At 40.8% G+C, this 16,069-nt stretch overlaps 1 protein-coding gene across 1 annotated transcript in view; it reads left to right on the top strand.

Annotated features, from left to right (window-relative positions):
- gbe1b (glucan (1,4-alpha-), branching enzyme 1b) overlaps nucleotides 1-16,069 on the top strand; it is a 111,436-nt gene that overhangs the window by 70,920 nt on the left and 24,447 nt on the right. The window contains exons 13-14 of the mRNA XM_080503983.1: nucleotides 5,150-5,334; nucleotides 13,939-14,069. Coding sequence (XP_080360109.1) covers nucleotides 5,150-5,334; nucleotides 13,939-14,069 — 316 coding nt within the window. The remainder of the gene's footprint in view (nucleotides 1-5,149; nucleotides 5,335-13,938; nucleotides 14,070-16,069) is intronic.

Below are 16,069 nucleotides of genomic sequence, written 5' to 3'. Positions count from 1 at the left end.
CATTTGAAATTCTGTGAATGAACCTATTCAGCGCGATGGGGTCGCTCTCAAGTTGGATGGTACTGATGCAATTCTTCATCAAATCCGTGGCTGAGAAGGTTAACTTGTTACCAACTTTTTTTTTTTTTTCTTTTTAATAAACTTCCACATTCTGCCCTTTAAACCCTGATTCACTGCAAATGTCGTATATCATTCGTCAAGGGTGACAAAATGTAGAGGTCGTACAGTACGTCCAGACTATCAATACTGTACAGTCCCAAGCTGTCGCACAATGAGCTTGTTGATATACAGTGTCCTGTGAAAAGACATGACCGCCCCCCCCCGGTGGCCTGAAGCAAACTCTTCTCCAGGGTGTCCATCACATCACCACTGTCGCCACAGTCACCTCTACATTTCCGCTGCTGTAGATCTCGGATTCAAACAGTCGTTTTCTCGTCACATCATGGGTGTAGAGAGAGGCGTTTCCTAATTATATCGTTGGTCGGTTTGATCCTCCACCTCAACCTGACCGTATGTCAAAGGCCCAAGGCCTTGAACCCCAAACTGTCACAAACCTCATAAAACTGCATCTGTTGATGTAAATCTTCACACTTCTCTTGTGTCTTGTTATGCAAGCTTGTTTGAGGCCCTGTTTACGTGACAGCTTTTGAAGTAGAATCACCGTTTTGCTTTTTTTTGTTCCGGAAAAGTTTCCTGTTGACAGGGATACATCTTGAAAGCGTTCAAGAAATGGCAGAAACGCTGAATGCAATGGAGTTACTATTTTGCGTCACTCGTGGGTGCTGTTGGTTGCTTTTGCAATGAAACCCTCCACACTTTGAACATTAACAATGTGAGTACACACACATTTGTATTGACAAACAAGCCAATTGGATTGATTTTACAGTGAGCGTCAACTAAAAACTACAAAGTCCCAGGAGAATCTGGACTGGGTGTCGTGATGTTGCCGTTATTGTCATGCATTACAGCTGTTCCCATGCGTCCTAGCAGCTTCTTCACTTCCACAGATATGGAGCTTTTTTTTGTTTGTTTGTTTTTTTTTTAATGAAAAGTGCCATCTTGGGAGCCATTTTCAAAAAGTTGTTTTTTCAGTGGCTCTGTGCACCATTGTTGTGTAAGCAGGCACTTAAAACACAACAAAAGTTTTCAATTTTCAAATCGAATATATTGCGCTGTAAACGGGGCCGAACACACTTAATATAGTAACACAACAAATATTTGGGTTTTTTTTTTGCCCGTTAGTGAGATTGGCTTGTGTTTGGCTTTACAGTGCTTATATGTCTTAGAAGACCTTGGATAACGTATCGTATGGGGTCACCACGGAAAGAAATACCCTTAATCTATTATAGATCCTACATAGAGACTAACACTGCATTGAGCGAATTAAAATGTGATGAAAAGTATTGTCAATATTAACTTTGCATAAGTTCCTTTGGGAAGATTTTCACACATTGCATGCAATTTTTTGTTTGTTAAAACACAGGATGACTATTATTGGAGAAGACTGGTGTCTGTTTCATGCATAAGTTTAAGTACATGCTGTCAACTTAATATTCAAGATAATTGATCACAGCAATCATCTAATACAGACGAAGCATCCTCCATCTCCGCACTGCACGCTGCAGATTTGCCACAAAAATGGCTTCATAGAGCTCGTAGCATCCATTTACTGCTGGTGAATTATGACCGCCGTATCTCAGAATGATGACCCCAGTGGTGTAAAATTTAATGTGAAGCCTCCCACAAAGGGGGGGGGGGGACTGATTAAAATAAAGTGATGATAAAAAAAAACTAAAGGTAAAAATCGATTTTAGTGATCCACCTTGACCTTCCCTTGAGGAGCTACAGGAGGCTCCAACTTTTAAGAGCCCTCATATCTCCAAAACGGATCGCATCACTATTAATATTCACAGGAATACTTTAGTATCGATTTACTGATCGTGTCTCATGTCATCACTCACATGTGAGAAAAGCAGTTTGGTTCACAGACTAAAGTTCATCATCACTTTCAAACGAAACGTCTCTAACTCACACCAATTGATTAGACCTGTCAACGAAATCTGGAATTCAAACAAATTATACTACTTTGTTTGAGCAAGTAGTGCATTTAATGTGCAAGACCTCTGATTTCCCCAATTCCAAGAATACATTTAACGGCAGGAATTTCATTGCAACGTAAAGCTCGTTAATCCATAAAAATCCATGAATTCGCTGCGTGATATTTGAAGCCGCAGGGTTCAAAGTGTAAAAAAAGTAGCGGCTTCTAGTCCAGAAATTACGGTATATTCTTTGAGGGTGAAGTGTTATTCAGGATTGTAAATACTTCTTGAAACAATAATGACGCTGTAATAATAATGATTTAAAAAACTTACATATGTCATTTTTAGGAATATTGAGCGTTAAACTACAGTACGCTGCATTACCGACGTGATCTTTGACCATTGTGTGTTGGACATTCGCATCCATGCAGCATAGAATGTTACAAATGGTGGCATAAATGCAGTTTGAATGCAACGTTAAGACAGAATCGTCTGACTCACAGTAAATGTGTAAAGTGCTCATTCCTGCTGAAGAAGAAAGTCTGCATTTGACTGCCAATGTTGAGGTGTAATTCTCTCCTTAACATTTCAAGTTCACCAGTGTGGGAGGCTCGTTATTCATGCAGATGTCACAAAAAATCCCCCCCCCCTCTCTCTCTCCCTCTCTCTCTCTCTCTGTCTCTCTCTCTCTCTCTGCCCTCATTGTTTGCTACTTCTTTAACACCTACATACTGTATTTCATTAGAATCTGCTGTCAGTCGCCGTCCGTTCCAATTCTTCCCATCACTCTCATTTTATTTTCATTAATTTATTTTTGCCATCTCTTGTCTGCGTGTCTTTCTCTGCGGGGAATTCAATTATCCCGGCTGTTGTTTTAGGATGTTGTCGTGACATTCGATGACTGATTCATTATCTCATCTCCAGGAATGACAGTATAGCCACATCGGTGCCATTGCTCGTCTCACTGCCATAATATACATTCAGCTGGAGGGGGGGGCCAAAAGTGCACAATGTGTTAGCGTTTTTACATCAGTGAAACTGCTCCGAGTAGCCTTTGATTAAAACACACTGAGGGAAAAGAGGACTGCAGTGGCGACGGTGTGGACGGTTTGTGACATTTCTGTCAATATCTCAGCCTGTCTTTTTCAGTTAATACCTTCAAAATTCGATGTGAAGGCGGGCTGATGAAGTGTTGACGAGTCATTGCACCATAAACAGCCACCGCAGGATTTTTTTTGTCATGGGGGGGGGGGGGGGGGGGGGAGGGGGGATGCGATCAAAGTATGCTGCAAGCAACAGCATATGCTTGCTAATGCTAATCCGCGAGTCCAGACTCTTGTAATCACCAACCCAGAGTAGGTGTTTTTCACCGTCATTTCCAGCAAAACTCTTCAGGTGAAAACGCATCACTTTTGTGTTTTTGTTTCAAAAAACTAGCAAAAACGCTGATAACGGTGTAGAATCATTAGTCTGTGCTATTTATATAATACAACCACCTATATATGTATGCAGAGAATAGCATGCTGGAAAAATGTAACCTCCTTTGAACGGTCTTTCTTCATCGTTTCGACCCTCTCATTACCCGTCTGTAAAAATGTCTCCATGTGATCCAGACGATGGTGCACTAAATATTGGCCAAATCCACTTTGGGGGCTTTTCCACCTCTGATACCCCGGCACCAGGGTCTGAATGGGTGCTAAAGCCAGCCATCATTGCAGGTTCAGAGTGGAGGGGCGGAGTTATTGCTGGAGTAATCACTACCTACGAGGCAGAAGAGACGCTGAACCGGCATTTTAAAATCTACAGCGAAAACAGAGTCCCGGAATGGCTATAAAGAATCAGTGTGTATTTGCGTAGGTTGCCATTGGAAACGACTGTAGAGTTGCATTCTATCATTCTACACCTCCATTTCTCCTGATGTTGAAGCATTTGATTCAGACACGTCCAGAAATAAAGTGAAAGGAGCAGAAATTCACTATGTAATGCCCAAATGTTGAAAAATAAACCCCAAGCTCTATTTATTTTGGGGGTTTTTTTCTCTCTCTGGCTACTCCGAGGCTCTGGACTAAAACAAGACCGACGGCGACAAGGAGACTCAATGTTTTCTGTCTCTTTGGTCTGAATCCGAGGTTCAGGCCAGATTAGATGGAGCGACTTGGACCAAACCACTGTTGCTGTTCGTCTCCTGGTTTTGTTTGTTGGAAAAGCCTTGTTCACGGCCCGAGGCCACCACTGCCCATACTACGACCCCAGTTTTCACTGTTTACACAGAGCGCTCTCAGAAAGCCTTTTCAGTGGCTCCGAGCACCATTGTCGTGTATACCAACAACCCAAAACACAATGAAAATGATCTATTTTAACTGTAAAATATCCTCGTGTGAATGGGTGCCATATATTCCAGAATACGTTGCAAACGGGTTGATTACATGTCAAGACATCAGGAGTAGGCTCCACTTTGTTGTGTTTAATCGTATCTTTTAGAAAGTAATGGTGAAGTGTTTGTATTCCAGTAATTTCCTTGTCGGATAATAATCATTCAGTTTTTATTCAAGTTGTTTTTTATGAACTTTAATTAACCAATAGAGCTATCCTGATGAATTATCTTTCTTCTTTGTTAGAGCTATTTTCATTTGAGCTTTTCAAGGTATTGTTTAAAAAAAAAAAATAAAACAGGCAATGGTCAAATACGTAAATGTATCCTCAAGAATTACATCGGCATTTATTAAAAGGAAAAGTGAAGCTCAAATGAAAGTCGAAGGGGGGGGGTTTATTTACAGTTTTCTTACTTTAGTTTCGTGGTGTTTTTCCTCGAGGAAGGGCAGGTTGGTATGTGACAGGAGGGTTGGTGAAAACTACTCTGTTTTGATATGGAAAGCACTAACCTCTGCTGGGGTGATCAAAAGGTCACAGACTGTCGCTGACTCCGGTCTGTTTGATCTCTTTTTTTTTTCACTTTTTTTTTTTTTTTTTTTAGCTTGTTAAAATTGCACCGCAAAAAAGAAAAGAAAAGCTCACGTAGCAGAGCTTGGTAGAGCGTGCCATGCTAATTCAGACTGTGTGCCTTTCACTTCATTATGTACATTCTTTAATAACATTCGCCTATGTTGCAGGAAATGAGTTTGGCCATCCTGAGTGGCTGGATTTCCCCCGAGAGGGCAACAATCAGAGCTACCACTTCGCCCGGCGGCAGTTTGACCTTTTGACTACGGATCACCTCCGCTACATTCAGCTCTACGCCTTCGACCGGGACATGAACCGGACCGAGGACAAGTACGGCTGGCTGGCCGCCCCACCTGTAAGGACGTCGCACTCTCATTGACACACGCACTGTCTCCAGATTCTTGTTCGCTCATGTTAAAGTCAGGCAATCGCAGCGCGAGGTAGAGGCTGGTGCAGATGCACATGGAGTATAACTCGCAAAGTATATTCTAGCAATAAAATCATAATTCAATACCCGATAGCCACAGGGTGGAATTCAGAAACCCTAAAGTCAAGGGAAAATTGTCAAAATGAACAAAGTCGGTTTTGAAAAGCTGCTGGTGTTAGAACGTGATGTAAGGTCCAGTCACAGCCAGTTTTAAATCGGAGCAAGCGGACGCAGTAAAGTTTGGAAGGATTAAAAACTTCCGAAGCCCAAAGACTTTATCATCTTACACACAAGTAGAAAACAATATTGTCGCATGCTCACATAGATTATATACTCCGTGTCGCACTAAAACCCAAAAAACGGAAGTAATTATAAAAAAAATCAAACAGCTGAAGTTTGGGATTTGTGCCGCAATTAACAAAATAGGAACACAAGCATGGGAAGTTTTGCCATTTGTGTAAGAGGACATGCTTTTGTAATGTATATGTTATCCCATAAACATATTTTGTATGAACGTTTAACAACTTAGTTTCTCTCAAGCGTCCATTGATTCGTCCGTGTCAGTCTGTGATGCCTGTTATTCAGACTATGCCCATATGATGGCGCAGTGTCGGGATGTCAAAAACATTCTTTTTGTTTAGTTTTCAGCTAGAGTGAGCCAGACTGGTAAAACAGTAATAAATGTAAACTTTGAGATTCTTGTGGTGCAGAGCATACATTGCGTTTTGCAAAAAATGATCACAAAAAATGTCTACAATTTCAACGGAAATACAATTTTCTCCCCTATAGCTGGTTCATTACGCGTGTTTTTACAAAATCACCCTGACGGCACGGCTTTGAGGCCAGTTTGATCGCAACAATACCGATATCTCAGTATTGTGTTGTCATTTTCAGAAGGAAAATAATCGGTTTTCCCGGTTTTTACGAGACGTCATCTTCACAAATGTCACCCTCTGTGATGAGGGGTGGAAATATGAGCCAAGGGAGCAGGCTGCGAGTCTTTTTACTCCTTCATTTGTCAGTTTGGAACCTTCATCTGCACAGGCCGACCTGCCAAAACAATAATGTATCTGCTGTACGTGCACCAAGGCTTATGAATCATTTAGGTTCCTCAGTAATTGACACTTATGAGATTTATAAATAATCAGCAACGCGACACTCTTTAAGGGTGCAGGTGGCAAAGTAATAAAATAATGCAAATGGAGAGTTTGGCTGTATTTAGGTGGATTAGACGCGTACGTGTGTGTAATTGATTCAAAAAATACCTTCCCCCTCACTTCCCCAGGAAAACAATCCTCAATTTGAAGCTATTTCACCTTCGCTCCTGTGACCTGCATATTCCTCCTCATCATGCAGGCAAATGCAGCAGAGTCGTAAAAAAAATATCAGAGAGCATAATTAAAGACACGCCACGGTTCACAAGGATAATTTCTGCATATTGGTCTATCAGTCAAAAGTGTGTTGTGACTTACTGCAGGCTGTTACATCCTTTAGAGGGAGATGAGACGGAGCTTTGGAGGTAAGGCAAAGGAAAGGCAGAGCCTGGCTGGTTCCTCTGCTCCCTTCTGGGCCAAACGGGAGGGAAGGCAGATCCCAAAGGAAGTTCGCTGGCAGGGAGGAGGAATACATTTGGCACCGGTGCTGACCTGCTCCCATTTCTCTTGGCTTTAATGTAAACCACATATAAAAACTCACACAACCTTACAACACATCCCTTTGGCATTGCTGCTTCTTTTTTTTTTTTTTTCTTCCAAATTCAAACATTTAATTTTTCTCCAAATACGTCTGTAGAATTACTTCACAGTATTCAGATTTTTTTTCTGCTAATGTGTTTAAAGTGAAGAAGATTGAAGGAATATTATTAGTCTTTCCGATCACTGACTACAAAAAATACCTTTCGTGTGCAATATCGATTTATTTGTTTTTTGTTTACGTATTTTCTAAACCATACTTTGTCTTGAATTACTCAAAACGTTCATCTTATATAGGCGGTTGTCAACATTGTTTCACAGGATTGTTAAGTGATACAAAGGATACAGTGCTGAAACATACCGGTAATTTTGTTTTAAAGGTTCTTTTATGCAGAAAACGGCAATGCGAATGTCGACTCGGGTACAAATTATGTTGCATTGCTGTTTAAAAAAAAAAAAAAGAAATACGGAAAATTACAAAGTACCTTTCTGAAAAAGTTATTTTCCAAAAACATAATTTTATACCTTGTCAAAAAAACAGGTATTTGACGAATGGACTCAGTCAGATTTTCTCTATGAAAGTGATTACTGGCTCCAGTATAGTCAACATTGTAAATATTAATTCAACTTGTGGGCATACTGAGTAACAATACCTGTTAGATGGGTTAAATTATATTTAACCCCTTATAGGGTTCATACTAGATATTTTGGCCGTTGGATAGTTCCAAATCTTCTCCGACTGAATCATTCCACATCCAAAGTAGTTCTCTTTAACCTCTTCAAACCCACACCGTGGTCTTTCCGCCAATAACCTCGGTCCATTATTCCAACGTAAAGAAATCAAGGAGTTTTATTCAACCCTGACCTCAGTTTTGCTCCAAACATCAAAATGTTATGCAGTCATGTTTTGTTTTTTGTTTTTTTCCAAATCTGATTGATCTCTCATATGAAGCCAATGCTCTCGCTCTCGCCCAGACCTGGAAAAACTCCCGTCTCTCTAGTTTCCCTTCAAAGCTCCTTCATCGCCTCCAACTTGTCAATAATGCAGCAGCGAGGCTTCTTACTGGTTTTAACAGACAACTCGTCGCACCTATCCCGGCTTCCCTCCACAGGCTCCCTGTCCATTGTAGATTTGATTTTAAGATTTTGATGATTACTTTTAAACCTTATATTACTGACCTGCTGAGTCCATACAATCCTTAGATCCTCGGGTGGATCCCTTCTGGTCGTTTCAAAGTCGAAGCTTATATCAAAGGGTGACAGTGTGTTCTCCACCACTTTTAAATGTCTTCTAAAACCCCACGTTTATGGACCTGCTTTTGATTGAAGCTTACATTTTGTTTTAACTTGCTTTTATATTCCATTGATTTATTTTTACAATTTTTTTTTACTTAACTGTACTAAAATGAAATAAGTAAAGAAAAGATAGAAATAGAATATGACTACCTTTGTATATTTTTGGATTATTGATTCTCTTTATATTTACACATTTATTTCCTTTTAATTTTGGCACTCCTGTGATTCCATGACGCAACGGTAACTAACAGATCTTTGGGTAAACTCCTCCCTTGTTATTACAGCCAGCCCACTGGTTTTTAATTGCTATTACCTCACTGCATTAGTGGAAGGCTGTGGCCTCAAAGCGGATTAAAACAATCTATTACCCAAATCCTTTCAAGGGAAGTCGCCATGACTTCATACTGTGGCTTTATACCGGAACCGTTACAGCGATGGAGGACGGCCAACATGTGGCCTCCAGCTCAATGCACTCCTCTCTTCCCACCTTAGCAGTAGCAAGTGCATTTTCAGCAAAGCCAATTGGTCAGTTTAGTTTGCCAGTGCCACTTCACGACACGCTTTGCTCTGCGATCCGCAAACTCAGAAAATGTAAGTAAATCACATATGCCTGTAATATATTTTTAGACGGCTCAGTAGTCGCCTCACTACTTATACAAACTGCAAAAACAGACAACAAAGCACACAAAGCTCGCACACGCTTAAAGAGTCTGAGAGAAAAGTAAGCAGAGGGAGGCGCAGCCAGAATGAACAAGCCTGCGAGACTATGCTCAGGGCACAGACGCCCCAACGTTACAGATTCAAATATCACATGCAAAAAGTGAAGCCACTCGAGCAGATTTTTTTTTTACAACTTTTTTTTACTGGAGACGGACAGATTTTGAGACGACTTTAGCAGATTCAGTTTTGACAAATGCTTTCACACATTGACAGGTCTGATTTCGGACTCATAGACGAAGACACACGAAGACAGACTCCCCATACTCCCTATGCACATTGACAAATAGTTTTTCGACAATAATGGCCCCATATAATTTTTCCACCGGGAAAGACTTGGCAATTTGTGGGGTGAAACGGGGTGAAATTTCATCAGTCAGATTGAGGAGATCAGTGCATTTGACTGAGACACAGCCACTGACAGTGCTGTGATGGATTCGCTGAGCAAAGATACTCGGTGTCTTCTGTCAGCGTGCTCGTCTACCAGCCCTCTAATGGCAGCACCGGATGAAATCACACTGAATGTAGTGTTAGATAGTGTCGATAAGTGATTGCAAAATACTGCATTAGAAACACACACACAAACACACAGCAGTGCGTCTGCAGCCAAAGCTTATATTCTGCTGCATTTTCAAAACATGAACACAACAGATGGGTGACGCGGTGCTGTCGCGCTACAGTATCCATTGCATGTGGAACATGCCTCCAAGCTGACATTGTGTGCTCCAACACAGATTGTGTTTTATCATAAAAATCCATCTGGCTCAGCGGGATGTGAGATTGCTGTTCTGGTGCCGCGTCAGTTTAGTCCGAGTGAGCTCCAACCACAGAACCCGCCATAGGAGGCCAGTCCACATCCGGGCCAGTTAAGTTCATTTCATAGCATTATTTCACCATCATTAACACATAAAACACAGATATATTCTGTACAGATGTGGCATCAATCTGAACAACTATTTGGGCAATTTTGAGCATCCTTATATTTACTTTTCAGAAGAAATCCCGATTAAACGAAAACGCTTTATTCAAATTGTGGTTGCGGGGTGGTGGAGCCGATCCCATGTGTCGCCGAGGTGAAGGCAAGGATACATCCCGAACAGGTCTTCAGAGTCCATCTTCTCCTTAGACTCGGTAGTTTTATAGCTGAAAGTCACTGTAATAACAATCCAGCTCGGTCGTCTGCCCATACCAATGTCCCTGTACTCACCATTGTCATTGTTTATACCATATTGCATGTGTGTGTGTGTGTTTTTATTACACAAAAAGAAAATCAAACAAGCACAACATTGCTCTTTATATCAGAATATTTTCTGATATGAAAAACAATGTTTTCAGTCAAATGGGCCTTCAACTCAATTAAACTTAAAAAAAAAAAAAAAAAAAAAGCATGTCTGGGCATTGAGGTTTATCATCAAATGATCTAATGGTGAAGCAGGACAGCTTATTCAAATGCATAGTTTAAAAGAAAAAGAACATAATTTTAAATCTCATGGAGGTAAATCCAAATATGACAAACCATCTCCAGAGCAGAGTGATAAATGTTGCAGGTACAACAGCACAGTAAAAGTCGTTTTTTTATTTATTTATTGCGGTAGGTGGCCTGCATCGTACCTGGCCTTTCTTGCTTTACTGGAGGTGTAGTGAAGGATTTACTTCATACATACGTAATGTCTCCCTCATTTAATGACCTGTAGCATGCGGCATCGGGCTAAATGGTGCTCATGCTACCTGGTAGTAAAACCACAACTGAGATGAGGTGGCGGTAGAGGGGAGCGGGGCGTGAGGAGGGGCACAAGCTGACCCCGGTAAAACCGCCTTGGCAGTTTTTCTAAATAAGCCCGTGAAACTCACAGCCACAAAATTAAATTTAAAGAGCAGGACTAAAGCGAGACATAATAAATAAGCTCCTCAGGTTTCTGTGTTTGACCCTGTGATTCAGTTTCTATGCAAAACGAGACAGAAGCCTCTCCTCGGTCTTTCTCACGGGCTGATACAATATCGCCAAACGTCTGAGCATCGCTCATTGATAATGGCAATAACTGCTCGCAGTACACATGATAACCAGACGAGTCTGAATCCTCGGCGGAGCTTATCGTTGACGCTGCCGAGGTAATTGTGCTTTTGAAGGAATAGTTTTTTTAGCCGGGATAGTTCAGTGTTTCACCACACTGGGGAGGATTCAAGAATGTTTAGTAGTCCAAATGAGAATAGGATTTATAAGTAAGGTATTCAAAAAAATAGGAATGTGCGCGCTCCCGGGTTTGAAGTGCGATGTTTTTGTACTTCTTCGTTTTGAAGATGTACGTCAGTGAGCTGTGAAAGGCCAAACTGTGACGTGAACTGAAGCTCCCGGTAGTGCAACAGATATCATTATTTGAGGTGTACCGCTGTGATGAAACGTCAATAAACCAGTACACAGTAGCAATCAGACTACTGCATCCTGAGGGGTTTGTGTACTCGTAGCAGTCCTACGGCCACAAAACGTTGGCGATGTGTGATACCACGGGCTGCGACTTCGATCTAATACCAAGTGAAAACGAAGCTCAATGTGCTCAGAGAGTGGTTTTTTGGTTTTGGTTTTTTTGGGGGGGGGGTTTTTTACAGCTGAAAAAGTTTCAGAAATGTTTTCATCTTGACCAAACATCTCAGCCTCTTTCTCTTTGTGTAGACCTCTAAACGGTGGAGTCAAGAAGAATATAGATGTATACTTCTCTCATATAAAGGCCTGAAGTATTTTCCTAACATGAATATGTAACCTGAATGTCCAGTGTTAAAAATGTTCCAACTATTCTTTTTTTGTTTTGATTGAAAACTCGAGGTAGATTAAAAGACTTTAATCAGAATGACGTAATCGCACATTTTGACTTTATTCAGTCACTAAGATAAAATACAATTGTGACCTGTCATCCAAAGGTTTTGAAGGATGGAGAGAAAAAAAACTAGTTTTTCTTCCGCAGAGGTCGGAAAATGAGTCAAATCAATCAATTTAATCACGGTTTGACATTTGTTTAATCTCAATGGTGTTTATCCTCCTTTTGAAATACCACTTTGTTGCTTCAGTTTAGTAACCATTTCATCTGCTGTTTTAGGGAACATAAATGGTTCCATATTTATAATAAAAAAAAAATAATAATAATTTGTGGGATGTGCAGACACACTTTTGGCGGAGATATGTAATTAGGTTGCAACACCAGGGAAGAGGTTTGTCTTTTTAAATTGTTTTTTTTTTTTTTTTTTTAATGCACTTCTCTTATGACTAAGATAAGATAAGATCATCGTTTATTCATCTCACAAACTGGGAAATTTACAGTGTTACAGCAGCAAAGCAGGATAGCAGAAGAAAATGACACGGTGCAAAATTTAGTTAGATAAAAAAAATAAATAATGTAACTTAAAGATGTAGGTCTGTCTAAACTGTATGAACACGAACATACACACAGTGCATATAAGGACGGACATGTTGTTGCACAGTTGGTCCCATAAATTATTATTACAAAAATTGACTAAAAGAATATCAGAAAAATAAAAGTATGATTGTCTCAGTTTTGGTCCCTGATGTGATTATTACATACTGATTATCTGCTGATCCTCACAGTGCTGTAAACAATTAATTAGTTTGTTGAAAAAAAAAAGAATTATTCAAAAATAACTTTGGTAAACATGGCAACGATAAGCTCAAAGCTGCAGGATGCATACAAATTCTGTTTAAGATTTACTGTTATAACAAATGCATAATCAAGCAAGTGTCCTTTTGGAGCTATAGTTCCTGTTATCATGGGAAATAGTCAAAGTCTTTCCCCAGCAGTGTTTCTTTTTTTTTTTTTACTTCTGCAACAGTGATGGAATAAAGGGTCATAGTTTGTGGAAATATTGGATTTCAACTGTGTTGTTTTTTTTTTTCTCCTCAAAAATCCTCTTCTTTCAGGGAGCCTACTTCCAAAATAGGGATTTACCCTGCTTTCATATTCTGGCTACGATTCACTCAGAGCGGTTTCAGGTCAATGTGATGCTGCAGGCGGTGACAGAAACAGAAACTTCTCCTCTCCGACCTGAAGTCAAACTCCCAACTCCACCATATGTTTCCTATCATAAGGTGGTATGTTTCTCTCCACACTCTCGGATCTCATTATATGGGCGTTTGAAAAATTCCTGACAAACATTAACAGACTGTGAATATAATTAGAATTAATTCCAGATAACCACCAAGCCTGTTGATTACATTTACATTTATTTATTTATAGGTAGAGATCTACATCGGACGTATGTGCTTGTTTGGTCACGACTTGATGGAAGGAGGTGAACATTTCTCCTGCTCTGCTGAAGCAGTCTGAGAAACCTGGCATGACGTCAAATACCCAGAGTTTTTGGACTGAATGGCTCCATCCTGCCCGTCCAGTTGCAGGGGTGCTTATCTTCTCGTTCCGCCGCGAATATGCTGCCCTGAAATTGGCTTGGGGAACAAGGCACTAAAAATAGTGGGTAGGGTGACATTGATAATCTCTGCTAATGACACGTTAACAGTAGCTCGCTCCACAGGAGAGTGGCGGCTCTATCGTGTGCAGCTGTCTCACGCTGACAGTGCCTGCCCGGCTCCATCCCGGGCCGCCGCTTTCCGCTGATGAGTGGCACCACCCCAAATCTTCCTCCCGAGTGTTTCCCGAGCCTGTTTGTAAATGTGCCGTCCACTGATATAACGCACCCCATTATAATGCTCTCCAAGTCCAAGATGAGGAAGGTAATGACTATTCATGAAGAAATACTTTTATTAACGTTTCTTCCCTCTCTCTCCCTCTCTCCCTCTCTCTCTCTCTCCCTCTCTCCGCCGCAGGCCTATATCAGCGCCAAGCACGAAGAGGACAAGGTCCTTGTCTTTGACAGGGCAAATGTGCTCTTTATCTTCAACTTACACCCCAGTCAGAGCTTCCAGGGCTACAGGGTGGCTGTACCAGCTCCAGGAAAGTATCCTTTAAGGCGAGCGCATGTCACCATGTCACCACTCTGTTTTTCTTTAGTTTTTTGTAAATTTATGAAAGAAAAAAAAAAAAAAAAAAAATTTAAGGGGAGGGAGTTTGAATGTTTCCTGTCATACCACACTGCTATACCTCTAAAAGCGATGATATCCCTGCTAGTTACTCTTTTTGTACGGTGACGTGACTAATCTGTGACAATATTCGGCATGTAAACATCTCCCGGGGGGGGGAAAAGGAGGCTGAAACAGAAAGTGTATATGTATGTGTGTGTGTGGGCGTGTGGCAGGTTTACATCAAGCCTTATCTATAATCTTCAACCTGTGACTGATGATATGAATTTGAAAGCTTGACATGGCTTTAAATGAAACTCCAATGCATTTAGGATGCGGTTAAAAAAACGAAAAGAAAAAAAAAAAATCCCCTTTTGAGATTGCAGGCAGACGAGTGGATCAGGAATCCAAACGCTGTCGGGCCCGTTCAAAGTAAACGCGACTTGTAAAAAGCCCCAGTTTTTAATGGCTGCGTTTTCTCCTAGGCTAGCACTTTTGTGATGTAATTTCAGCAGTCACAGTTGAGAAGAATATGAGTCAGTTGTTTATACTCGTGTTGTGCTATTAGAGAGAAATAGTAGCAGGGCCCAGTGATTCAGAAAGCGCTCTCTTTAGCGGCGCTGGCTGTCAGCAATTTAATGAGTCCCACAGTTGTGATTACAGCAGGCCTAATGATCAAGAATGTGAAGGGGGACAGGAAGCTGACAGATTTGTATTTATTATAACGGACACTGTTCCCTTATGGGGCTCACTGTAGCTTACGCCAAGACTTTCCCGGATGGGTATGAAGCCGTGGAGCTTTTTTGTTTTTGTTTTTGTTTTTGTTTTTGTTGTTGTTGCTATGACTTAAATAATGTAACAAGGAGGATTCAGGCAGCGTTTGATAGCAGCAGCTCACATCACTGCAACACAAATTCAGTCTCAAATTGTGATTCCAGTGGCAATAACTTCATATAATTATTAATATAATTGTTATTCATAGTAGTAGCAAGTACTAGTGTGTATGTGTGTATATATATATATATGTCTGTGTGTGTGTGTGTGTGTGTGTGTGTGTGTGTGTGTGTGTGTGTGTGTGTGTGTGTGTGTGTGTGTGTGTGTGTGTGTGTGTGTGTGTGTGTGTGTGTGTGTGTGTGTGTGTGTGTGTGTGTATACTTTCCTGTAGTTAATTAGATAAATATATAAGAAAGTGCAATCGTGTCCGCAAACATTACCACTGTTTCACTGACAAAATTATGGCATACGATATTTCTCGCATATTGTCTCATTCATTTCTAATTAATGTATTACATCCTGACATTGCTGTTAAGGGTGTAATATACATGAGTGGGTTGAATTGTTTGTGGCTGAAAACAAAACACCATGAACATAATTTCTATTATCTTTTGTCAGTGTTAGCCACCATTCAAATAAAATAAAATAAATGAAAATTTAGATGTGCACAGAGAAAGAAGGAACCATAATCAAGTTTATTTGCTCATTAAAAAGCAACAGAAGTAACCTGTAGTATTTTATTATCGCGGGTTAATTGCGCGTTTGTTTGATGTGCAGTAATTGCACGTTGTGCCGGGTGTTTGCAGTTCTGCCTTGACGGGGTGAATCCTGGGCAGCACACTTAATAGCCTCGCTGCACAGTGTCGGTAACGTCGTTTTTGAGGGTTTATTTTCATTGAGATGGAATCCCGTCTTTTCCTCCTGGTGCTTCTTTTGATGTTTAAGGAGAGGCCTCAGACACTGGGTGGGTTGAGAGGAAATGCAAATAAATGTGAGGGCAAAGCTCTGGCTGTCATTATCCAGAGAGGCGGTAAACACATAAAGGCAAATGTGCCGTGTGTGTGTGTGTGTGTGTGTGTGAGGAAGGTAAATGCGCAGTGTGTATGAGGAGATGCAGATCCTCCGATGGGAATGTGTGCAGAGGATCCAATTAGGGGAGAAGACA

This window comes from Blennius ocellaris, assembly GCF_963422515.1.
Source record: "Blennius ocellaris genome assembly, chromosome: 2".
Taxonomy (NCBI): Eukaryota; Metazoa; Chordata; class Actinopteri; order Blenniiformes; family Blenniidae; genus Blennius; species Blennius ocellaris.
The sequence above is the reverse complement of the archived record's forward strand: the minus strand, read 5'-3'. Positions and strand labels throughout refer to the sequence as shown.